The 22,028-nt window shown below is 40.2% G+C and overlaps 1 protein-coding gene across 2 annotated transcripts in view; it reads right to left on the reverse strand.

Annotated features, from left to right (window-relative positions):
* tmeff2a (transmembrane protein with EGF-like and two follistatin-like domains 2a) overlaps positions 1-22,028 on the reverse strand; it is a 142,086-nt gene that overhangs the window by 19,528 nt on the left and 100,530 nt on the right. For both annotated transcript variants that reach the window (XM_088082989.1, XM_042494882.2), the window contains exon 5: positions 8,438-8,534. In XM_088082989.1, the coding sequence (XP_087939115.1) occupies positions 8,438-8,534 (97 nt within the window). The remainder of the gene's footprint in view (positions 1-8,437; positions 8,535-22,028) is intronic.

A 22,028-nucleotide genomic window follows, 5' to 3' on the forward strand; every position in this document is an offset into this window, starting at 1 on the left:
AGTGTGATTTGATCGGACAAGATGGAGGAGAGGGAAGTCCTAAATAGAGAAACCCGTAAAAGTTGAAATAAATATTCTCAAGAACCTTAAAACTTCTATTTTGAAAGAATTTTAGCTCTACTGTGTAGTTTTTAACTCAGATATCGTCCATGCTACAGCTGTTGTCTTGTTTGTATGTTTTCCTACAAAAAGCAATGCACCCAAATTTATACATATCCAACTTAATCATGAGCCAGTAATTTGTGCATGACCTAGTTTATTTCCAAGGCAAAACACAGGACACAGGACTGTATGAACTTTGAGTCATTTTAAGGTACTTCAAACCTTACCACAGTAATTTTACATGCCTAAACCTAATCTCTGTAAGTTTCCATTAATTACATGACTTTATGTTAATGTTATTTCTGAGGCACTAATTCATGGGATATCATACAAACTGTTCTATGAAGATGTGATGCCATGTAAGGCAATTGTTTTTTGTTTGTATCTAGAGTGTTTCCACCAGCAGGTTCAGTTTAGTTCAGTTCAGTTCAGTTCAGTATGCACTTTTTGCATTTCCATTGTGATGGATGGTACCTTTAGTACCTTTGGAACCATCCCCATTTTTGGACACCCTTCTGTTGGGGTACCTAACAGAACCTGGTACTACAAGGTGGAGCAAAAAACACTGCAGTCCATTGACTGGTCAGTAGAAAATCAACACTCTTTGCTTAGGGCTGAGCTGTGCTTGGTTTTAACCACTGTTTCTACCGTGAAAAGTTCTTCATTCATTAGTAAACTATAACTCTAAATGAGAAGATGTTTGCAGCCTCTAGGAGCAGCTGCAGACTGAGAAAAAAATTAAATCCCTGGGCCAACTGCTGGCAACTAAGGTAAGGTGGAAATTCAGGTGGAATCTAATACTCGGAGAAAAAATGTTTCGAACAAAACAAGAAAAAATGTTCCTTGTTACTGGTATCACCAGTAACAAGGAAACAAGTGACAAGTGACAAGTACTCAGCAGCAAGTGACAACAACCCTGCCCACATGTAGGAGTTCTGCTTGTGGTGGAAATGCTACATAGATCTAGAGTCTAGGTACATGTTCGTATGGTGGTCCTTTTGGTTCTAAAGACACTATGCCAAAAGCCTTTGGTGGTAACAGTATTTTAAACCTTCCTTGATTGAATTTTAATTATATTGTGATATAAACCGTTACCATGATATAAAATTACGTACACTGATAGATGATTTTGGCCATATCCTCTGCTCCTATTACTACCTGCTATTACTTTTGTATTGGCTCATGGACAGTGTATCTAGACTAGTTTCAAATCCTCTAAGACGGACAAATACACACCCCTTCTTCCACTGTATCAAAGTGGGTGCAAATACCTCACAGTTAAAGCCAGCATTATCTGCAGAGCTAGATACCATGAGAGGCAAGCGATATTTTTTTTGTAGATTGAGTTAACCTTTAAAGATTATGAAACACAGACTCTAATTTTGCAATAGTCACCCTCAAGACAAGATTAGCCTCACAATTAAAGTGTCTGCGTTATCATAAAAGTATCTAAATGAGAATAGTTTTAGCATGAAAGAGGAGGCAGCGGAAGAATTTTGAGGAACTAAGCAGCAATCCTAAGAGCTTCTGAGCTAAAAGGAAATTTCCACTTATAAGGAATATAGGCTTAACACTGCACACATGTGCATATATACATCCACATTAACCCCCCCTACCCCACAACCTCCCATCGCAGAAGAGCTTTTAGAGTCTTGGCCGTCCCAAGAGGCCGCTGTTGGTCGGTGGCTGATGTCTGGGCTTCATACATTTTTAATGAGGCCTCTCACTTTCTCCACAATAGGCACTATACCACCAGACTGCAGTGCGTCAACACATCCTAATGCTACTCGCACACACACTCAAACACCCTCAGACAGGCATGCACAAACAGTCATATACATGCATCAGACAGCAAGCGCTTTGTGATGAACCTCGGTTTTTCGTTTTCGTCACTCACACACTCAAAATCATTCCTTCACACATTCTGCTGAGAGGCACAAAGGGGCTGAGAAGTATTAGAGGTGTGTGTGAATGTGTGTACTCTACATACAAGAATGTGTGTGACGTGTGCGTGCGGATGCTTTCTTAGCAGGATGTGTCGTATTGATTAGTTCTCCACGATTATTTCTCCCCTGCCCCTCAGACTGTCTGCTGGCTCCCAACAGAAAAGGCCACTTTACACACATGTAAACACTCGCAAACACACACCACAGCATACACACACAGCAGCCGAGGCCAACATATCCACTGACTGCCTCATGTTGTGTACAAATCCTAAGCAGCAAACCCTGGCAAACTAACTGAACATAGCATTGATTTTCATAATCCTTAGCCTCAAATTTCACTGTAATCCTTTGAAAAAATGAGAGAGAGAGGCAAACAGGCAGAGAGGGAGAAGGAGAGAGAGAGAGAGAGTAAACAAATCAGCAATGATGAAATTAAAAAGGGAGGGAGAGCATATATACTGTATGTACACATAGTATATATACAAATAATTAAAATGATCAGAGGCAAAAATGGCCCTCTGAACACACACACAAACACACACACACGCAAGCACACACGCACACACACACACACGCACCGCACACGCACGCACACGCACACACACACACACACACACACACAAAATAACTACAAATAAAGCAGAGGTGTAAACATATTTTCACAAAATGACTGCAAAGAAATGCAAAAGACTACACTCACAAAATGACTTGAAAAAGGTGAAAAAAAGTTACAGACTCAGAGATGCAGAAAGACAAAGAAATCACAAAATGACTGCAACGAGATGAAAAGAGACTGCAAAGAGATGCAAAAACAGACTGCAAAGACTCACAAAATCACTGTAAAGAGATGAAAAGAAACTGCAAAGACTCTCAAAATAACTGCAAAGAGATGAAAAGAGACTATAAAGAGATGCAAAAAGACTACAAAGAGATGAAAAGAGACTACAAAGACTCACAAAATGACTGCAAAGAGATGCAGAAAACTACAAAGACTCACAATGAATACATAGAGATGAAAAGAGACTACAAAGACTCACAAAATAACTACAAAGAGATGAAAAGAGACTACAAAGAGATTTAAAAAGACTACAAAGGGATGAAAAGAGACTACAAAGACACAAAAATGACTGCAAAGAGATGAAAAGTGACTGCAAAGACTCAAAATGACTGCAAAGAGATGCAAAAAGACTACAAAGAGATGAAAAGAGACAGCAAAGACAAAAAAATGACTGCAAAGAAGGGCTGCAAGTGATGATTATTTTAACAATTGATTAGTCAGTTGATTATATGTTGAGTAGTAACTATCTCACTAACACCCACCCATGTCTTTCCTTTTTACTCTCGGCAGGATGGACACACGAGCCGGCTATGAAAAGCTCCCTACTGGTTTCTACAGAGGTGCAAACCCAGCGCTCACACTGAAAGTGTCCCTTCAGCCCCTCTCTGGCTATCGTGCCATTTGCTCCTCCTTTACCTTAATTCTATCAACACTGATGGGTGCTATTGATGGGTTTGAAAGCATGGGTTTTTGTGGGTAATTACAGTTTTACACCACAAATGGATCTAAATGGGTTTTTGCGTCACTCTATTGATCCTTTAAGGGGTAAATTGGTCTTTTTTTGCCTTCTGCCTGCCTCCAGAGCACAGAGAGCTAGTGTAAGGATAGTGAGGCTCTTTACAGGGTCAAACGCAGTTTAGTTCAGCCTAAATAGTTTCAACGGACATGCAGCATTTCTGACACACCAGAGCTCAGTTTTCCGTATTTGAATCCAGATGGTGAATCATAAATGATGACAAATACAACTAAAGAAACGTTCATTTTTCTCTTGACCAGACTGCTCTGTGAAAGCATCATTTCTGAGCACATTATGACAATAACCCTTCATTACAATTGTCATGAAATCTTTTATACTGTCAGAATGTAAGAACATAATGATGAGGTATAAAAAATAAAGTAAAAACAGCAAAATGTCTTGTGATGATTGAATAACACACTGATGGTTTATTTCTCTAAAGGCAAAGGTTGTTGATGCCACCCGCAGTTACAAGTGTCTCAACAATTATTTATTTATTTATTTTGTAAAAGATTATTTTTTTGGCATTTCTGCCTTTATTAGATAGGACAGAGTGATAGCGTGAAAGGGGGAGAGAGAAGGGATGACATACAGCAAAGGGCCATGAGCTTGAATTGAACCCATGGCCATTGCAGGACGGACACTGCCCTCATAGATGGGGTACCGGCTTTATCCACTGAGCCACCAGACACCCCATTATTTACAACTTTTAAAAAAGACTTTAACCTTGTTCCAGACTACTGAATTGGTGGATTTTTTTTCAGGAATTTTAAAAAAAGGTTTTAATGTTGTGCTCAATCAGCCAATCAGAGCGTTGTAGTTGAGATGAGGAATGTGGAGGTCATCTTCTTTGATAAAGCAAGAAAAATGGTAACAGGAAAACGGCCATAATAAATGTGACATTGGGCACGGCCACTACTGCTTTTATTAGAGTGTCACCGTGGAACACCACATACAGTAAGACCAGCTTGTAAGAACATTTTTGTCTTTTTTCGCAGAGACGACAACCTCTTTCATGATGTTGACCTATAGCAGCACAGAGCACTCTGTGCACTTTGTCATGCAAGTCACAAAAGACAGCAAGCTATGATTAGTCAGGACGTAATTTGTAGTCATGTATTTTGGCCGAGTCACAGCAGGAATTCATGACATCATAATGCGACACAGTGACCATGTAGTGCGATCCCAACAGTAATGTCAACTCTTGAAGGTCTGAAACTCTGGAAAATACATCTTTTCAATTTCTAAGAAGATCGATACCACTCTCACATCTAGAGAATGGTATCAATCTTTTCATCTAACTCTGAGAAAGTGAAGAGGAGGATTTCCCAAAATGTCGAACAACTCTTTTGAAATGAAGTATTTCTCAGATTAACACAACAAACGTTAAAGCTACAGTTGGTATCTTTTATAAAAACAACTTTTTGCTGAAACCATCACTTTATCCACCCAGTAGTACATGACACAGATCATTTGTGAAAAAAATCCTCCTCTTCTTACGGCTTCTAATGGCATTTGCTAGAATCTGTGTGGATAAAGTGAATATAGTGGCATTTTCAGAAAATATGACATGGCAGCTTCCACATCAGCTGGAAGTAACATGGGCAGGGAGGATACATCCTCTGATTGGTTAGGGCAAAATGAAAAACTGCTTCCAAACAGAACATAACAAACATGAATAAACTTCTTACTTGAATGATGAAGTGAAAACAAAATGGCACTTCAGTCTCATTATCAGGCCACTTCGAGTACCACATACCCCATAACACTTCATACAGTGGCTAATAATTTACAAAGCAGTATTTATTTATCACTTTGTATTGTTTGTATGAAAATAAGAAAAATGCATTTTAATAAACACATCACTTTGCCGTCACCTGGCTGTTGATTACAGTCTTCTCTCTCCACTCATTGTTTGATTAACTGACGGCTTGTTTGATTAAAATCAGCTGCCGCCTGATTGGAATAACCTGTCATTTTAATCAAAATGATCCGGCGCTACGGCAGCGGTTGGCTGCTGTTTGATGAAAATTACCTGCTGTTGGGTTGCAATCACCTGTCTGATTATTCACCAGAAACATTCTTGTCAAAACACCTTGGGACTTTTGAAAGATTAAAGAGTACTTGTACTTTCCGTTTTACAAGAAAAGGACTGTGAAATATTCATATGTCTGCCGGTGTCAACTGCTTTTTTAACGAGATACATTATTGACGTCGGCTGCTGCTCTTTTCTTATCCATTGTCTTCTGATTGTCGGGACAAACGTCCCATGGTATACATTGTGTAATGGCCTTTGTTCTAGTTGTGCTGCACATGCTAGAGGCTCCATTTTCCTTTGTATTTTCAGCTTTGTATGCACACATCATCTGCAGTGCGCTGTGCTGTCGTGACCTTATGATTTCCACCTCTAGGGATTAAGAAATTGTCAATAAATCCATTTGTGCGTTTTAGTAGAATATTAAGGTGCATTTGTGGAAGTGGGTGGCATCAGGAGGAGTGGACTCCAGCTGTTTGGTATTTGCAACAAGGCTCAGAATGCATCATGAAACCATTCGTTGGCATTACGGTTATTGCACACCAGGGTACATTATCTTTCCATTACATCAGGCAGTTTGATAGAGTCATACTCTCAGGGCACTTCTAATTTCCAGCGGTACGTCTGGGATTTCTTATAAGCACTGCCTCCCTTTTGCTGATAGCAGCTGATCCTCGTTCCACACCAAATCAGTAATGCTGAGTTCATTTAAGCTTCACTCATGCTATAGAGAGCAAATACACTGATGTTACTGTCTGATGCTGAAACCAGTTCAACAGTTGACCATAGGGCTGGACAATATGGCGGAAATGAAATATCACAGTATTTTTGATCAAATACCTTAATATCAATATTGGAGTGATACTGTAGGGTTGACTATTGGTGCTATTGACTCTTGGCTGCCTGTAAAGCAGGGTAGGCCACTGTTATAATCATCAAAAAGAAAAAGTTGCATGTGTATTGTTCAGTAGGCTATACCCTACATTTTTTTGGTTATGGAACAAGGAAAAAAACAAATATATCTCCTTCTAGCCCCTCCAGATAAAAAGTATCACTTTTACACATTCTAAGATGCGACATTTAGCTTAAAATCCACAAAACCTGTCTGAAAAAGAAGAAAATGTCAGATGATTTAATGAAAGTCTACGATGCCCAGCTGTTTAGTTGTTGGACCTTAATTGGAGCTGGGTGATGGAACAGTATGATTGGTCTATGGTAATGCAGCCTTATAGGATAACGTGTAACTTTTCGACATTTAAAAGTCGAAAAACGACTAGAACAATATTAGTTGTGTACTTTCATTATCCTACATATTTCCAACAATGTTCAAACCCAGAGAAATCTATAATATTAATCAAGGGCAAGGTCCATGTCCACTTTGCACTCTCTACCAGAAGTTGTAATAGATAGACTTTTTATTCAACTTTTAAACCACATGTTTTTGGTCCAATTTTTAGATATTGATTGTTTTAACTATATTGTTTTACACTGGATGAAGGATTTTGGTCATCAGATGTTTGGATCTAAAGTTATCAGAGAAAAAAGTGAGCAAACATTAGAGGCAGCTTGGCTCAAGCCCATGCTGTGCCAAACAGCATAAAAAACAGTTTTTCACATGAAACTGCTTTTTTAAGCATTTTTACCAGTTTAAATCACCAGGTCAATTTATTTTGGAGAGGAGGAGACCTCTGTAGATAATTTGGCTCACAGTAAAAGACCTCCCGAACATTTGGATCTTAACTTATCAGAGAAAAAGGTTAGCAAACGTTAGAGGCAGCTTGACTCAAGCCCCTGCCTTGCAAAATAGCATGAGAGAAACACTCATTTTTAACACAAAACAACTTCATTCAAAGCTTTTATCAGTTTTAATCGACAAGTGAAGTTTGTTTTTGGAAAAGAGGTAATTCTGCTCCCGGTAAAAATGGCAGAGAAACACATTTTCAACATCAACCTGCTTTATTTAGTGCTTTAACTGGTTTAAATTACCGGGTCCATTGGTTTTGGAGAGAAGGAGACCTCTCTGGAAAATTCGGCTCAGGGTAAAAAACCTCCTCAACAATGAACACCAAAGGAATTCTACCTGAGAGAAACTGACTGATTGATCTGTCTTTTGTTATTGTTTTGATTAGTAGACCCCTACCCGCAGAAAATTACATATTGTATGTTTAAAACCAGGAAAAGACAACACTTGATACTGCAATAGCCAAAATCTCAGGTAGTATCTAGTGTCATATAACAATATCGATATAAGATTGATATATTGAGTGTTTGTTATGTACCCTGGATTATAATTCTGCTTCTTTTCTTACCCGAGCCAGAAACCCGATAACATATTACCTGCATCTGTCTCTTTTCCAATGAATAGTTAAATTCATGATAAACGTTATTTCTTGACTGAACTAGTTTTCCTTGTGTGAGTGAAAGTCATTTTTGGCCTGACATTGGCAAGTCCTGTAAGGATAGTAATTGGATTTCCAGAATAAGCGAAAATCTCCTTTCTCTCTGTGCCCTGCTCTAGTAATTGAGGTTAAATGAAATGGTCAACCATGCACTAAACCTCAGTGGGTGTTCAGCTGCGGATGTGTGCAGTATAAAAAAGAGCTCTAATATAAATCCTTAGTGTTGAAAATCACTAACATGTTTCAAATAATAAATAAAGGTGGTAGTTTTTGGGGATAAAAAACGTCACAAGGTGTCAAGATTACCAGCTGTGGAGGTTAACTGCTGCCACGTGGCTTTGACAAAAAAGTGTGTGTGTGTGTGTGTTTGTGTGAACTCACCAAACATCCTCTGCGTCCACATCGCACTCAGCCCCAAACTGGCAAATATCACAGGTGGACGTTTCCTTCTGCCCTGCCTCGGCTGAGCCTTCTCCTCCTGAAAGCGTCAGAGAGAGACAAAGCAGAATGTGTAACGCCTGTTTCATCCAAGACAGATTTGCAACGTGCGACTATATTTGTCTGACACCCAAGTGGTTCATTCAGAGGGAGAACAAACCTGTAACAAAGGCCCGTAACAATGCACCTCTCACAATGCAATGTGACCGTGAGAAATCAGCCTTGGACAACTCAAGTGCATTTATATTCTGCCATATCTTGCCATAATCCCACCAAAGCTATCTCCTTCATCCCTTCGCGCCTTCCCCTTTCCTCCACCCTTCCCCTGCTCCCTCCAGACTCCCCTCGCCTCGCTCTCATCTATCACTCCCAGTATCCCTGCTGATCTTTTTGGAGTCCCTCTTTTATTTCATCGCGCTGATTTTCTCTCGCTGTGAGTGCGACGTCTCCTTGGCGGCGGGGTGGGTACTGGCGTCAGGCTTATGGCGGCTTAGGGACCCCGCCGGTGCATATCACGCCTCATGAGCGGCCGAGGGGGATGAGGGAGAGGGAAAAAAAAGCAATCTGGCCAATCTCAAATTGCTTTCTCCTACCACAGAGGACTCCTCGAGTCTCTGCACGCTTTCGCTCTTCTTCTCTTTCCCCTCGGCCCTCTTCTCCATTAGAAAAGCTCTATTTTTAAACTTACTAAGGCCCATGAGGACAACTTTGGAAAAGGAGATGAAGAGGTGGAACTTGGCATCATTTCCACATGTCATATCTTTAATCTCCCCAACACACATGCGTGCACAGACACCAGGAGATGCTGCTGCCGTGCATCGCTCCCTTGTGTCGCCACTTACAATTTCCCTCCTGAAACTTTTGTTATTTCTTGTGATCCCCAGCGTGTCGTTGGGTGAATTGAAAAGAACTCTGGTAGAGAGGTTTAACCTGATTTTCCACTGTCAAGCTTAAGTTGGGTTCAACTCTTATTTTAAGGTCAAAGTCAGTTTCTTCGCCGTCCTTCACCGTTCACTGTCCCTCTCCGTAACTCTCAGCTTGGATTTTGTGGCTGTTGGGTCAGATTATCCCAACAGCTTCATTTCAGCCTCTTTTGCCTGTGTCCAAACACACAATGCAGCCCGCAAGATTGAAAAGTTCCTTTGCTGAAGATGTTAAGCTCCTTTCAAACGCCCTGCCTCTGCTTCTAGTGATTTTTCCTTTTGAAGCTGTGTCTGAAGCTGCAGGTGTTGGAAGGCAGCCATGGTGGTGAGGCAACATCATTCTCTGAATGCTGAACATTTGCAGTCAGGTGGCAAGATGTACATTCTGTATTCACAGCTTTGGTTCGCTTTACCTTCAGGTCACAAGACTGGCAAGACTGCAAGGTGTGAAGCTGCGATGGCACGCGGCCCACCAGTGGAGCCTGAATGCCAAATCGTCTTACTGCAGAAACCATTTCACCACACACTCTCATATATAATTCTAGAGTCTAACCTATTCAAAGTGCAACTAGAGCTTCATTTGATTCCAAAATATTGTCAATTTTTCTTCAAAAATTTCCCTATTTGATGATAATTAAGCAGCTTTCTTGCACAGAATAAAGTGATGACATTATGAAAAACATTTTGGCTCGTAGTTTCATGGCATGTGGAGGTACATACTGTATGTGCTGGCAGCAGCAGTACTTGCAAAGCTGGCACTAACGCAACTCTTTATAAAGCCACCTGTCTCTGCTGCTGATATCATGAACCTCATTATAGTTCAACTCAACTACTGGTCAAATTTCATTTCCCCACTGAGATCCAAAACAGCAGGGAAACACTGGGTCATTCATTCATTCTTTGTTGCTCATTTCCTTAAAGGTGCACCTTAGCAATGTCACTCCTGAAGTTTAGTTTATTAGTCACAAGTCACAGCCTGTGAATACTGTTGCACTGTATAATGTCTTCTGTAACTCTGAGGGGGGCTTTCTAAAGACTGAAAAAACACCCAGAAGATGTCATCAGAAATATTTTATTTTGGGAATGACATTTAAATTTTTGTAGAGAAATGTTAAAAGAAAGACTTTGTTCCAAACAGGGATTATAAGTGTTCTAAAGAAGTAGGCGAGGGAGGGTTAAAAGAAAGACATTATCAAGTTGAATTGTGGTGATGTGTTCAGTCAGGAAATCTGCACTTGAGTCTCTCTCTCTTGAGCTTAACAGCATTATCTAAGAGCAATTGTGAATCACACTGAGTGGATAATATAACCAATTTCAAATCCATGTGCATAAAAAATAACCCGCTGAAATGTAAAATGAGTGATTTATCATGTTATATAAAAAGATGATCCAAAAAAGAAAAAGAACAGTTGCTAGCAAAAAGTACTGAAGGATAAAAAAAAAAGAATCATGTGGTAACATGCTGTTATAGCTTCTCAATAGTGAGTTCCTTATATGTTTCCCTTGTATCAGCTTGAGTACTTTTAGTCTTCAGTATGCTTCAAGCTCCAAAACCTCTACAGGTCCTACCATTAGGTGTGGGGGAATAAACTGATTACGAGTTGCTTTGCAGTTCTCTCTTGAAACATTGTATTTCATGCAGAAAGGTCAATCATTGGAAATTGACATTGGAATGATTACCTGTAACAGTCTGTGAGACCAGGCTGTATGTTTCTCTTGGCTGAACCTTTGGATGGTGAGACATAACGTATGTAAAATGTGTCACTGTGTTGTGTGTTCATGTTTCTTATGTTCCTCCTATTTGTTACTACTACTGTACTTGTGAATGCATTTAAGAGATATTTATTGCACATAACATGTTGTCAACTCATGTAATGTTAATCTGTCTCCCCTGTTTCCCAGGTGAAGCCCTGTCGGGCATGAAACAGAGAGGAGAGAAACTAGTACGATTGTAAATGACAGCAAAATGCAGTAAAGACTCTCACTCTGAGCCGGGGTTTTCAACTCATTCATGTATTACTGGCGACTTGCCACAATTAAAACATCTGCCACTACAAATAGATTGGACATTTTTTGGAGCTGCACTGTTCATTGGCAGAGCTATTGGAAGACTGTTTGGTTACTGATGCAGCACATGACTGAAGCACAGTGTACTCCAGCAGAGACGGAGCAGCAGAACGTCAGATGAAGTGACAGTGAAACCTAACCGCCCACTGCGCTGGATCTAAAAGTTTGCATTCCCTTACTTCTGCAGCAGCTTCCCTCTCATCAATCAGTTTGAAAAGCTCCCACCAGATCAACGGATAAATGATCTACCCTGTGACTCAAACTCCTCAAACTGCTAGTACAAAAAAAAACAAAAAAACCGAGCTCTCCCTGCGTTGCTTTCACACGCACAGACAAGATTGTTTTTTGAAATGGGAAATTTACTGCCCCCACACCTTTATTGTCAGCTGCTGCCACACATAGATTCTGTGGGAAACAGTGAATGAGCTGATTTGAAACATTCCCACAGCTGAAGGGGAATCACTACTTTTAATTATAGATCATTAAAATACGTGTTTTAAAATAGCAAGTAATCACACAGTATGAAAAAATAAAGCATGTATAATATGTGCATCAAGATGTATTGATTATCATTTTTCAAACTGCATCATAGCCCTCTCAATCAGATTCAAATTGAATCAAGAGGTTCCTAGAAATTTTCACCTCATGTAATTCAATTGCATGGTTCTGTATCTTGGTAAATGGCCATGTTCTTCGAACTCTATGCCCAGAGTCTGTAAGGCAGGCTTTCTGTTATAAATAAGTTGTCTCAATCACTAGGGTTATTATTTCTTCCTGGGACACATAAGAAATTACACACAGTAAACGTAAACACTGCTCTTCATAACCAGTAAACTGATTTGGTGTGTAAAAGCGGTAAAGTTCCCCGTTTAAACGCCCTAATGCAAGCGACAAACCGATGTTTCTTAATTCATCTACTTCTACAGCGTGCTGTCAGTGTTGTTCTCAAGTGTTCAACTGTGCATGACAGTTCAATTATACGGGCTTGTTTTTTGTATCACATCAGAGTGTAGGGTACTGTCGAAGCAGGCGCTGCAGCTGAATGACTTAGCTAGCTGCGACTCTTTGACCGCTGACGTCAATGTAATTTTCCTTATTTCCACCCGTCGTGTATGTTGCGGTGTGTGAAATTTTCACAGGACTCTTGTGGGCAGCCAGTCTCTCTCTGCTTTGTACGCTGTCAAATGATCAGCTCCACATAAAGGCTCGTGGGCAGGCAAGCATGTAAGCTCTCCCACTACTCTCCTCTCCTACGATAGAGAGAGAGGGACTGTACAGGACTCTCTAATGCCTGCTTGTATTTTTCACCGGTGTGCACGTACATGCACAACGCTAATACCAACATTGTCTCCTTTCCCTCTTCTTTCTGTCCTTTGCGCCCTAACACTACAGCTAAAACATCTTGTATGCACACTCTCACACACACACACACTCTTCCCCAGATCCCCATGCACGGTACTACAGGCACAATTACCAAAGGCGACTGGGGACAGGCAGTGTTTTCCACTCCTCAAATCCCTGATAGAGTCTCCTGTAGCACTAACACAACATCTCCCCTGTTTCTGCGTTTGCTAATCCCTGGAATCAGGAGACACGGCTGGGTAATGACTGAAATGATTAGCCCATCTACTGCCCCCGCAGGCACCCCCCACCAGCTCCTACATCACCTAGTATCGATCTGCGCTTGGGCCAGACCAGTCCCTGGCCTCCTCCGTGACTACTGTCCTAGCCTCACCTTCATCTCCACCAAATCCTCTCTTCCCTTTGTTCGCTTTTGTGTCAAGCAGTTGATAAACGGAACACTTTCTCTGTGAAGCTTTTGTGTGACTTAAGCAGAACAGGAAGGGGAGAGAAGAGGAAGAAAAACAAGCAAGTGCAAAGGCAAGAAAAATTGATGAAGTTACTAGAAACAGAAGAAGAGATTAGAAATGACAAGCTAAAGGGGAGATAAGCAGGATAAGAGATAAAACGAGGTGCAAAAATGGCGGATCGTTCACAAAACTACTGTGCAGCTTCCTCCAGGGGTTAAAGAGTGTCTTAATCCCCTCACTGGTGTGTGGAGCTTAACATTGTAAATGCTGTGCACATGCATGTATGCACAGAAACCACATGAAAAAACACAGAATGTGATTTCTGCTCTTAATATTGGGATCCACCAGCCATGCACTCACCAAACTTTTCCACGAGAAAATGGAAAAATTTTCAAGTTGTACAATAGAAGCAAAGACTAAAAGACAGATGCGGCAAACTAGAAAAAATATAACTGATGACATGGCAGATATATAATTTTTTTTTTTTTAAGTGTTTATCAAACTGGAAGAAATGAATGTACATGTCATTTGCACATTAGCTTAAAACATAAAATCCATAATAAACAAACCAAAGCAAAAATTGTACTCAAAAATGAATCTTTTTACTGCTTTATTCTGTGTCCCCTTTCTAAATCTGAGACGTTTGCAGGTCCATGAACACAGCGCTGGTCTCTTCATGAGATTTTTTTCCCTCAGCAGCAGTTTGCACAGTTTGAGAGTAAGCAGTCAATTGATCTGATCAGAGCAGATCTGATCAGAGCAGATCAGATCAGATCGACGGATAAGAGGAGCAGCTGCTGCAGAGGTGAATGAAAGCAATTTTTTTTTGCACAATGAAAGGCTAAGTTTCACTGACACTGCGCCTGATGTGCTGCTCCATCTGTGCTCGGAGTATGCTCTGTGCTACAAGAATTTAGTGCAATGAATAACTGAATTGTCTATATATTCCAACAGTGCAGACACGGGAGAGCAGTGACAGCTCGATAGATATCTACACCGGAAAGAAGCATAAATATAATAAATGAGTCTTTTCATCTAATTTTGTATTGTGAATTTTTGAACAAATAGAACATGATGTTTTTTTGGATGATGGATTTAAGAAAACAAACAAAAATAACTAAGTGTGCAAGGGCTTTGTCACTGTTTGCGCTGAAATCACTGTTGCTGTTGTTCCATGTAACTGCTTATCATATACAGGGTGACGGTGGGGCAGGAGTCAATCACAGGGCTGACACATAGAGACAGACAACAATTCACACTTGCATTCACACCTCCGGGTAATTTAGATTCAGCAGTTACCTAACTAATTAATCAATATGCCACTGTAAGCACTGTTTATTGAGTTAGCATGGCTAGCTGCTATCCATCGGCTTAGACACCCACATGTTGATAATTGTGAGACATTTCCGCCTCAGACTCTGATTTATAGATTTGTCCAGGCACTCCAGTTTGTTCTATTTCTTTCCTGAATGTCATCATGTTTATTTTTCATTGACAATCACAGCTTGCAAAGTTTATGGAAAGCAGGGGAGAGCGGGGTCGGTTGGGATATTTTTATATCGATATGAAATAACCTATTACTCATATACTACTTAAACAGCAATGACAATAATTTGACCCCTGAACAGAAGAGTCTGCTAACAATTTATCAAGTGTTTGAGAGCCCAACCCAAACATGAAAAGCATGATTTTGTTAAAAATATGAGAAGATTCTGATACAAAGCATAAATAAAGAAAATCACCAAAGGCACTGGATAAAAAATGAAAGGTGGCCGCTTTCAAAAATCGTCATTGCAAGAAGGGCTCTAGTGAGGAGGACTTTCAAGAGTCCTCTCAATGAGCTACATGGTTTCATGGCAAAGATGACAGGAAAGATGTCGCTGCTTTATGGCTGTTAAAAGTTAGTTTTCCATATTGTTCTCATGCAACCTGACAGAGCTTTTGTCCTCCTGCAAAGAAGAATGAGGAACGAATTGCAGTGTCCAATATGTCCCCGAGCCGATCGACCCATTGACACAAACCTCGGGCTGTAACTGCTGCCAAAGGTGCCTCTCCTATATATATCGACATGAGTGGTGAATGTTCTTGTGTTTTACATTTGTATTCTTTCTTGTTCTTTGTCTGCCTTTCTTTCTTTCTCACGCTCATCTCATCTTGCACTGCGCAATATACTATCGCATAGAATATTTTTCCAACATTAACTCACTGTACTGTATGTACAAGGACACAGGCATGGAGTGCCTTTCTGCATGTGGATGCATCAGTGAGACAAAAAGGGAGTTTTACTTAGAGCGACAGGAAGAGAGATCATTCATTTGAGCGAGCATACGGAGAGTACGAGACACAATTTCTTTGAGTGGGCACACACAGACACAAACCCATGTGCACACACAAAGACACACACCCAAACGCAGACGGGGGATTTGGGGCACTCTAGCATGCAGCTATCACACGGATGATGAATGAAGCCCACACACCCCTGGAAAACAGAGCAAGACCACTGCGACCTTGGTTGCAAACACACTGGGGAGAGGAGGAGAGGCGAGGGATGGGAGCGAGACATGTGCTGATACATCCTATAGGTAGCTGGGTGTGTGTGGTCACTGAATCGGATTCTGTGTAAACCCCACATGGCTCACTGTTGTTACTAAGCCACTCTTCAAAAGCTTTTACAGCAATTTATTCAAACTCCCTGGAGCTTTTTACTGATTTGTTTGGTTAATACGGGCAAATATGACGACCATGTGTTGTAACATCACCATATGGCATTTAGCACCGATGGAATCTGTATTGTAAGCATGTATGGATATTGAGTATAGCCTGGTAAGCTATACTGTTTGATCTAAGTTTTTTCAGCCACCATTAAAAATTGGCTAAGGACAATCAAGCTTACAAAAAAAGTTGAGGTATTTCACTACTGGAAATTTTTTTAATTGTTACTATATCACCAGCAAAAACACAGGAAAAAGGCTATTTTGTTTAAAAGATAGAAAAACTAACTACCAGAATGCACTGTGCTGTACCGGACCAATACATGCCCCTGCTAGTGACTGACATACAAACTTGACTGTTTTTCCACAGGAAACACTATAACAGCTGGCTGGTAACAAATCATTTTGTATTACAGTTCAAAAATTCGCTAAGATATGTTTCTGGTAACATTTGAGTTGAAAAATATGCAACAGCATAATAGAATCTTGGTTTATATTTGATCAGCATTACTTCATCTAAGTTTTTTCAGCCTCTGTTTTCACAAAACAACACACAGTATGGCACCCACCTCTTGTTGATAAATTTGCTTTTCACTGACAAACAGTGCACTAAAATATGCTTCTGAAAATATTTTAGCTTAAAAATAGGCAACGCCATAACAGAATCTTGGTGCATACTTAATCATCACTACTTGCACTGCCTGGTAAGCTATACTGTTTGATCTAAGTTTTTTCAGCTACCATTTAAAATACAGGAAACAGTATGACACCCACTTCCTATTCAAAAATTCTAATATTACAGCTAAACAGTGAACTTAAATATGATTCTTAAATGAGAAATATATAATACATTACAGTGCTGTTTGATAAGCACTGCCTGGTTTAACTGTTGGAACTGAGTTTGGTCTCAGGGGTGGACCACTCCCTGTGTGTCCAGTACTGGACATAACAAAATTGTAGAAATACAATCTGTAGTTTGAGCAACAGCCCTATGGCCAGCAAAAAACCCCACTAGATATAGTGTTTTACTTCATCCAGCAAATTGGAGTTGAGAGATGAGCAAGGAGATGGGGGGAAGTTTACCACAGGTCATTTACACATACTACCCACATTGTTATAATTAAAGGCTGGTTGAAAATTGGCAAAGTATCCCTAAAATGATTTAATGACAGGGTTGAACAATGCAGATTAACTCATGAAGAAACTTCCTGTTATGTACAATGGGACAGTGGAACACCCTGTTGACAGTATGCTTTAGCCTTATTGATATTGATGAGGTAGACAAAATATTTGATACATCTCTCACTGTTACAAAATACATTTAGCAATTTCCATTAAGGTAAATCAACACCTCTCTAAAAACAGCGTCAACAAAAACTGAATATTACAACCTTAAAGAAAGTGCAGGACTGGCATTAGTTTTATATGTGTGTATCTGATAAATTACTCCTTATGCATATACTCAATCACACTGAGTGTCCCCAAAGACTTGTATACAGGCCACAGAATAATTGCACCATTCCAGTGAAACAAAGTTAGGCCCATTGGCAGCTGTGATAAATCGTACAGAGGGCTGTTTTCTTCCCGTAAATGGACATGTGATCCATGTAAGGTGATACAGGAAGCCATAAGCATGAGCCAAATAGCTGATAATGGTCCGGGATGATGATACCAAATCTTTGATACAGTCACATTGTATCTGCCTCACACTGCCAGCAGTACACGCAGTTTGAACTCTGACTCATCTGCGACGTAGTCTTTCAGTTGTGTGGGGAGCTCTATTAAAAGAAGACGGTGCTGACAATTAAACTATGAAAGCCATCAATCAAAATGGCATTATCAACGGGCCGCTGCCCCAAGTGGCCGATCCGACAGGGCGAGCTGGGCCAGAGAACAGAAGACAGCCAAATAATCCATAAACATAATGGACATCAATATTGAAAAGATGACAGATGAGACTGCCGACAGAGGCCAGGATTCAATTTCTATTCTTTTTTTTTTTTTCCTGCAGGAGACCATATCGCTTTTCACAAAGTCATTTGTCAGCCATAAGGCCGATGAGGAGAAGCCGAGCTCCTCCAAAAAAGTGTGCCAAGGGCGGTTGTTCCAGTGACGTGAATGACAAAATGAATCAGGCACGGGGCAATAATGACTGTGATATAAATAATGATACTATCAAAATGCTTGGTGGGCATTGGCAGGGAGAAACTAAACACAGTCCATGTAGTAGTACTTCAACATAAAATCCGTCAAGCAATATTTTAAAAGGTTGGGAATGAGGAAACAAAGCGCTTGTTTTTCACATTACACTGGAAGGAGGCATCAAATTTTGACTGGTTGAGTTGTTTAACTTGACTGAAGACTGACACTGACCACACTTCATTCACATTGCACACAGTTCAATCTGAGTGAACTTTGACAAGCAAAATAGCAAGGCTTTCCAATGTCCATCCAATTCAAAGGTGGGTCAGAATGACCTCTCATTCAGAGAAGATTGATTATAAATATCCTTTTTTATATAACTACACAGCAAAATTGTACAAGCAGCAGAATAGGATTGGATGCTGTCGAGCTGCAGTGAGTGCATTTTGCCATTGAACACACCATAACTCAGATCAAGTCCTCACCAGGGTGAATTTATCACCGGCCTGCTCTCATGTTTTTCAGAGTCAATCAGAAATGACAGCGATCATTTGTAATTGAGGCATGCTGGTGCATGTCACTGAGATGATTCACATGCGACCTTGGAACTTCAGTGTCATATCGTATGGTTGGTTCTCTTCATTCCTTCAGCAGGTAGTTTGTGGTGCAATGGCAGAGGTACATCAGAGACAAATTTCCATCCCCTAACTATAAACAATAATGGTTTTCTGATTTAGATACTTGTTTACTTACTTTGTATGACCTTTGAATAACTTGCCTACCATGTCTTACTGGCTCCATGAATCACAACATAGATCCTTCACTGTCTGAGCAAAGCAACTTTTAATATTTTGTGAAATTACCTTATTCTGATGACCTGATGTCCCTAATGAAGACTAATGCCTGTATAGGAAAGATAGATAATATGACAGCTCCTAAAAAGTGAAGCCAAAACATCTGGATCGCCTCCTCGTGGCTGGCTGCAGTATAGGTCATAAACCTTGCAACTTCCATGGGACATGGGCCAAACTAAAATATCAAAGTACATCTCAAATATATTTTACCCAAAGATAGTTTCTATCATTTTAGGCAGTTCTTATCACGCTGATGTTTGTTCAAGTGTTCATTTTTCTGGTAGGTTTGTTTTTATTTAGGTATTTGATGCTATATAAAGGAGATCTGGTGACATGATTGACAGCTCTGTGTGCCAGTGGTGTGCTTGTGATTGGTCGGGCAGTGGAAATTCAATACGGTGGAGATCACTACTGTGCAGACTCTGACATCCCCAAATGATGTAACCACTGCAAGATGACAGAGGCAGAGACATATCCGGAATATATTTGCTTCATTTATGTACAGTGGAAAGACAACACATTCTCATGTCAACATCTGTTCAGGTATCCTCCTGCTGCTGACATTCCGGGAAGGGGTGTCAATTTTAGCCTGTTAAATGCATAGTGTCTTTCAAAATACACTTCTGTTTTCACAGGAAATGTACAGTTTGTGCTTATTTGATGCATACAGCCTTTTTAAAATAAATGTACAATGTCAGTAAACACTTTGTTTATACATTAATTTCCTTAAGCAAGAAAAGCATGTGATTAGATTTATAAAAAATGGTTTGGCTCAAAATTCATACAAGAGGCGAACACAGTATCACAGTACCACAAAAGGTGCCATCTGGCTTTGTTATGAACTGTTGCTGCCCAACGATGTATCATACCCCCTGCAAAAGATGGCTTTTGTTGTCGATGTCTCACCATGTGGTGGCAATTGACGACTTTGGAATGACAATTGGTTAAGTGGACTGGCCATCCACTAATCAGTGGATTGACGGTTCAATACCCAGCTCCTCCAGTCCACAAATCAAAGTATCCTTGGGCAAGATGAACTCCAAATTCCATGTGTGAATGTTTAACCGAGTAGCAGGTGGCACCTTGCATGGTAGCCTTGGCCACCAGTGTATGAATGTCTGTATGAATGGGTAATTTTGACATGCAGTGTAAAAACACTGAATGTTTGGAAGACTAAAGGCAATGCACAAATGCAAGTCCATTTACCATTGGCGCCAACCTGACAGATTTCTCTCAGGCAATACAGTAAGTAAATAAATAACAAAAGTGTTACTGGAATTTTGACTGCCTGCACACACCTTGTGAGTAGGAAGCTGTGCCAAAAAGCTCTCTTCTTCTCTTCTGATGTGACACACCAAAACACTTCAGCAAATAACCTCCTGTCAACATGTTAGCTAGTTAGGTAGCAATTAGCACTTACACTTGACGTTTTGAGAATCATTAATTGCATTGTTTTTTGTTGTGGTTGTATCAGTTGTCACTCAAAAACTTTCTCGCTCTTTCTCTCTCAACTTTCTACGATTCATAACAAACTCAGTAGGACCTACATAGAAGTAAATTCAGCAGACAACATTTTACGAAGGTGACTGAGTGGCTGAAAGAGAACCTGACTGACAAACATTGCTAATGCATTTTGCACAGAGTAGCTCTGACTTTGGACAAGTTTATCCTTTTGAAAACGTAACCACTTAATTTCAAAGATGTCAGCTATTCAGACAGGTAAGCAGTCAGTGAAGCCTCCTTTATTTGTGCTTTAACAAGAAACCAGGTGGCACCATTATTTCTGAGTGAAGCAGCAGACAGTAATGTATACTTGCATTCTCTACTGGATGGACCTGGGGAATGCAAATCAAGATTTAGGCTGCCAGGGAATGTTCAGCTGTGTCGATGAATGTTTGTCTAAAATCTTTCCTGCCACCCGAACAAGGTGGTGTGGCTGCAGCCTGGTAAAACTACTGTTGGTGGTGACCATGCAGCAGTTAACGAATCCGCCAACAAGGTCCCCAGCTGGGTCAGAGCCTTTCTGAATGGATTAAAAGGAGGAATTATGGCTTTAAACCTTCATCTTTCCCAGCTTTGATAGGATTAGACCCTGCATTCTGCTCTCCTCACGCCTGAATGGTTCAGTGACTGTCTTTCATTCCCGTCACCTATGTGCAGTCAATAGGAGTTCTGGGAAAGTGTTTTCAGGTTGCTCCATAAACTTGAGGCCTGGGTACACCTCCTGTTTGCTCTATTATTAACTAAACCTGAGGGTTGGGTTTAGTTCTTAACCACTGAAGAGATGCCAAATTTTGGGGAACACTGACATAGGGCTGGGTATCCTTTAGAAATATGAAATCAGTACCAATTCCAGTACCCTTTAAGTGATATAGATAGAACCTCATTTGATAGCGTTTTTTCCCCCACTTAAATTGATATCCATCATGTGACTGGAAACACTCAGTTTCATTTTCAAATATTTTGGTGGTATCTCAGCACTCTGAACTGCCAAATACATGGCACGCAACTTCACCACACCACAGGCTGTGTGAGTTATAGCTGCTGGAGTAGTGGGTCAATCCCATGTTGCATTAAATCAAAGAACCCTTGCTGTTATTGGCTGCAAGCACAACTGACCTTTTGACTGGAGAACTTCTGAAACTACTTGGTGCAGGGTTGTTTCAGTCAGTACTTTAAAAAGTGTCAATTAATAACTTTAACCAAAAGTATTGTTCTTCTGGCATGTTATTGTGTCCTGGTTAGAGCTGGACATTTGAACATTTTTTAAACTGGTGCCAACTGTGACAGTACTTCGAACTTCAGTTAGATGTTTTAGGACATATGCGTATTCACTGTCGTTAAGCACATTTCTCATAATGTTAATAAATTCCTTTTATTTTTGCTTCAAATACTAAAATGATAGAGTACATTTTTGGATTGCTCATAATGAGAAATAATGTCTTTTTCTACAAACATTATATTTTGTTAGACAAAATCCAGACTTTCGAACATATAAACATGTAAAAGAGTCAGTAAACATACAG

This window comes from Plectropomus leopardus, chromosome 10 (assembly GCF_026936395.1).
Source record: "Plectropomus leopardus strain MGB_pleo_1.0 chromosome 10, ASM2693639v1, whole genome shotgun sequence".
Taxonomy (NCBI): Eukaryota; Metazoa; Chordata; class Actinopteri; order Perciformes; family Serranidae; genus Plectropomus; species Plectropomus leopardus.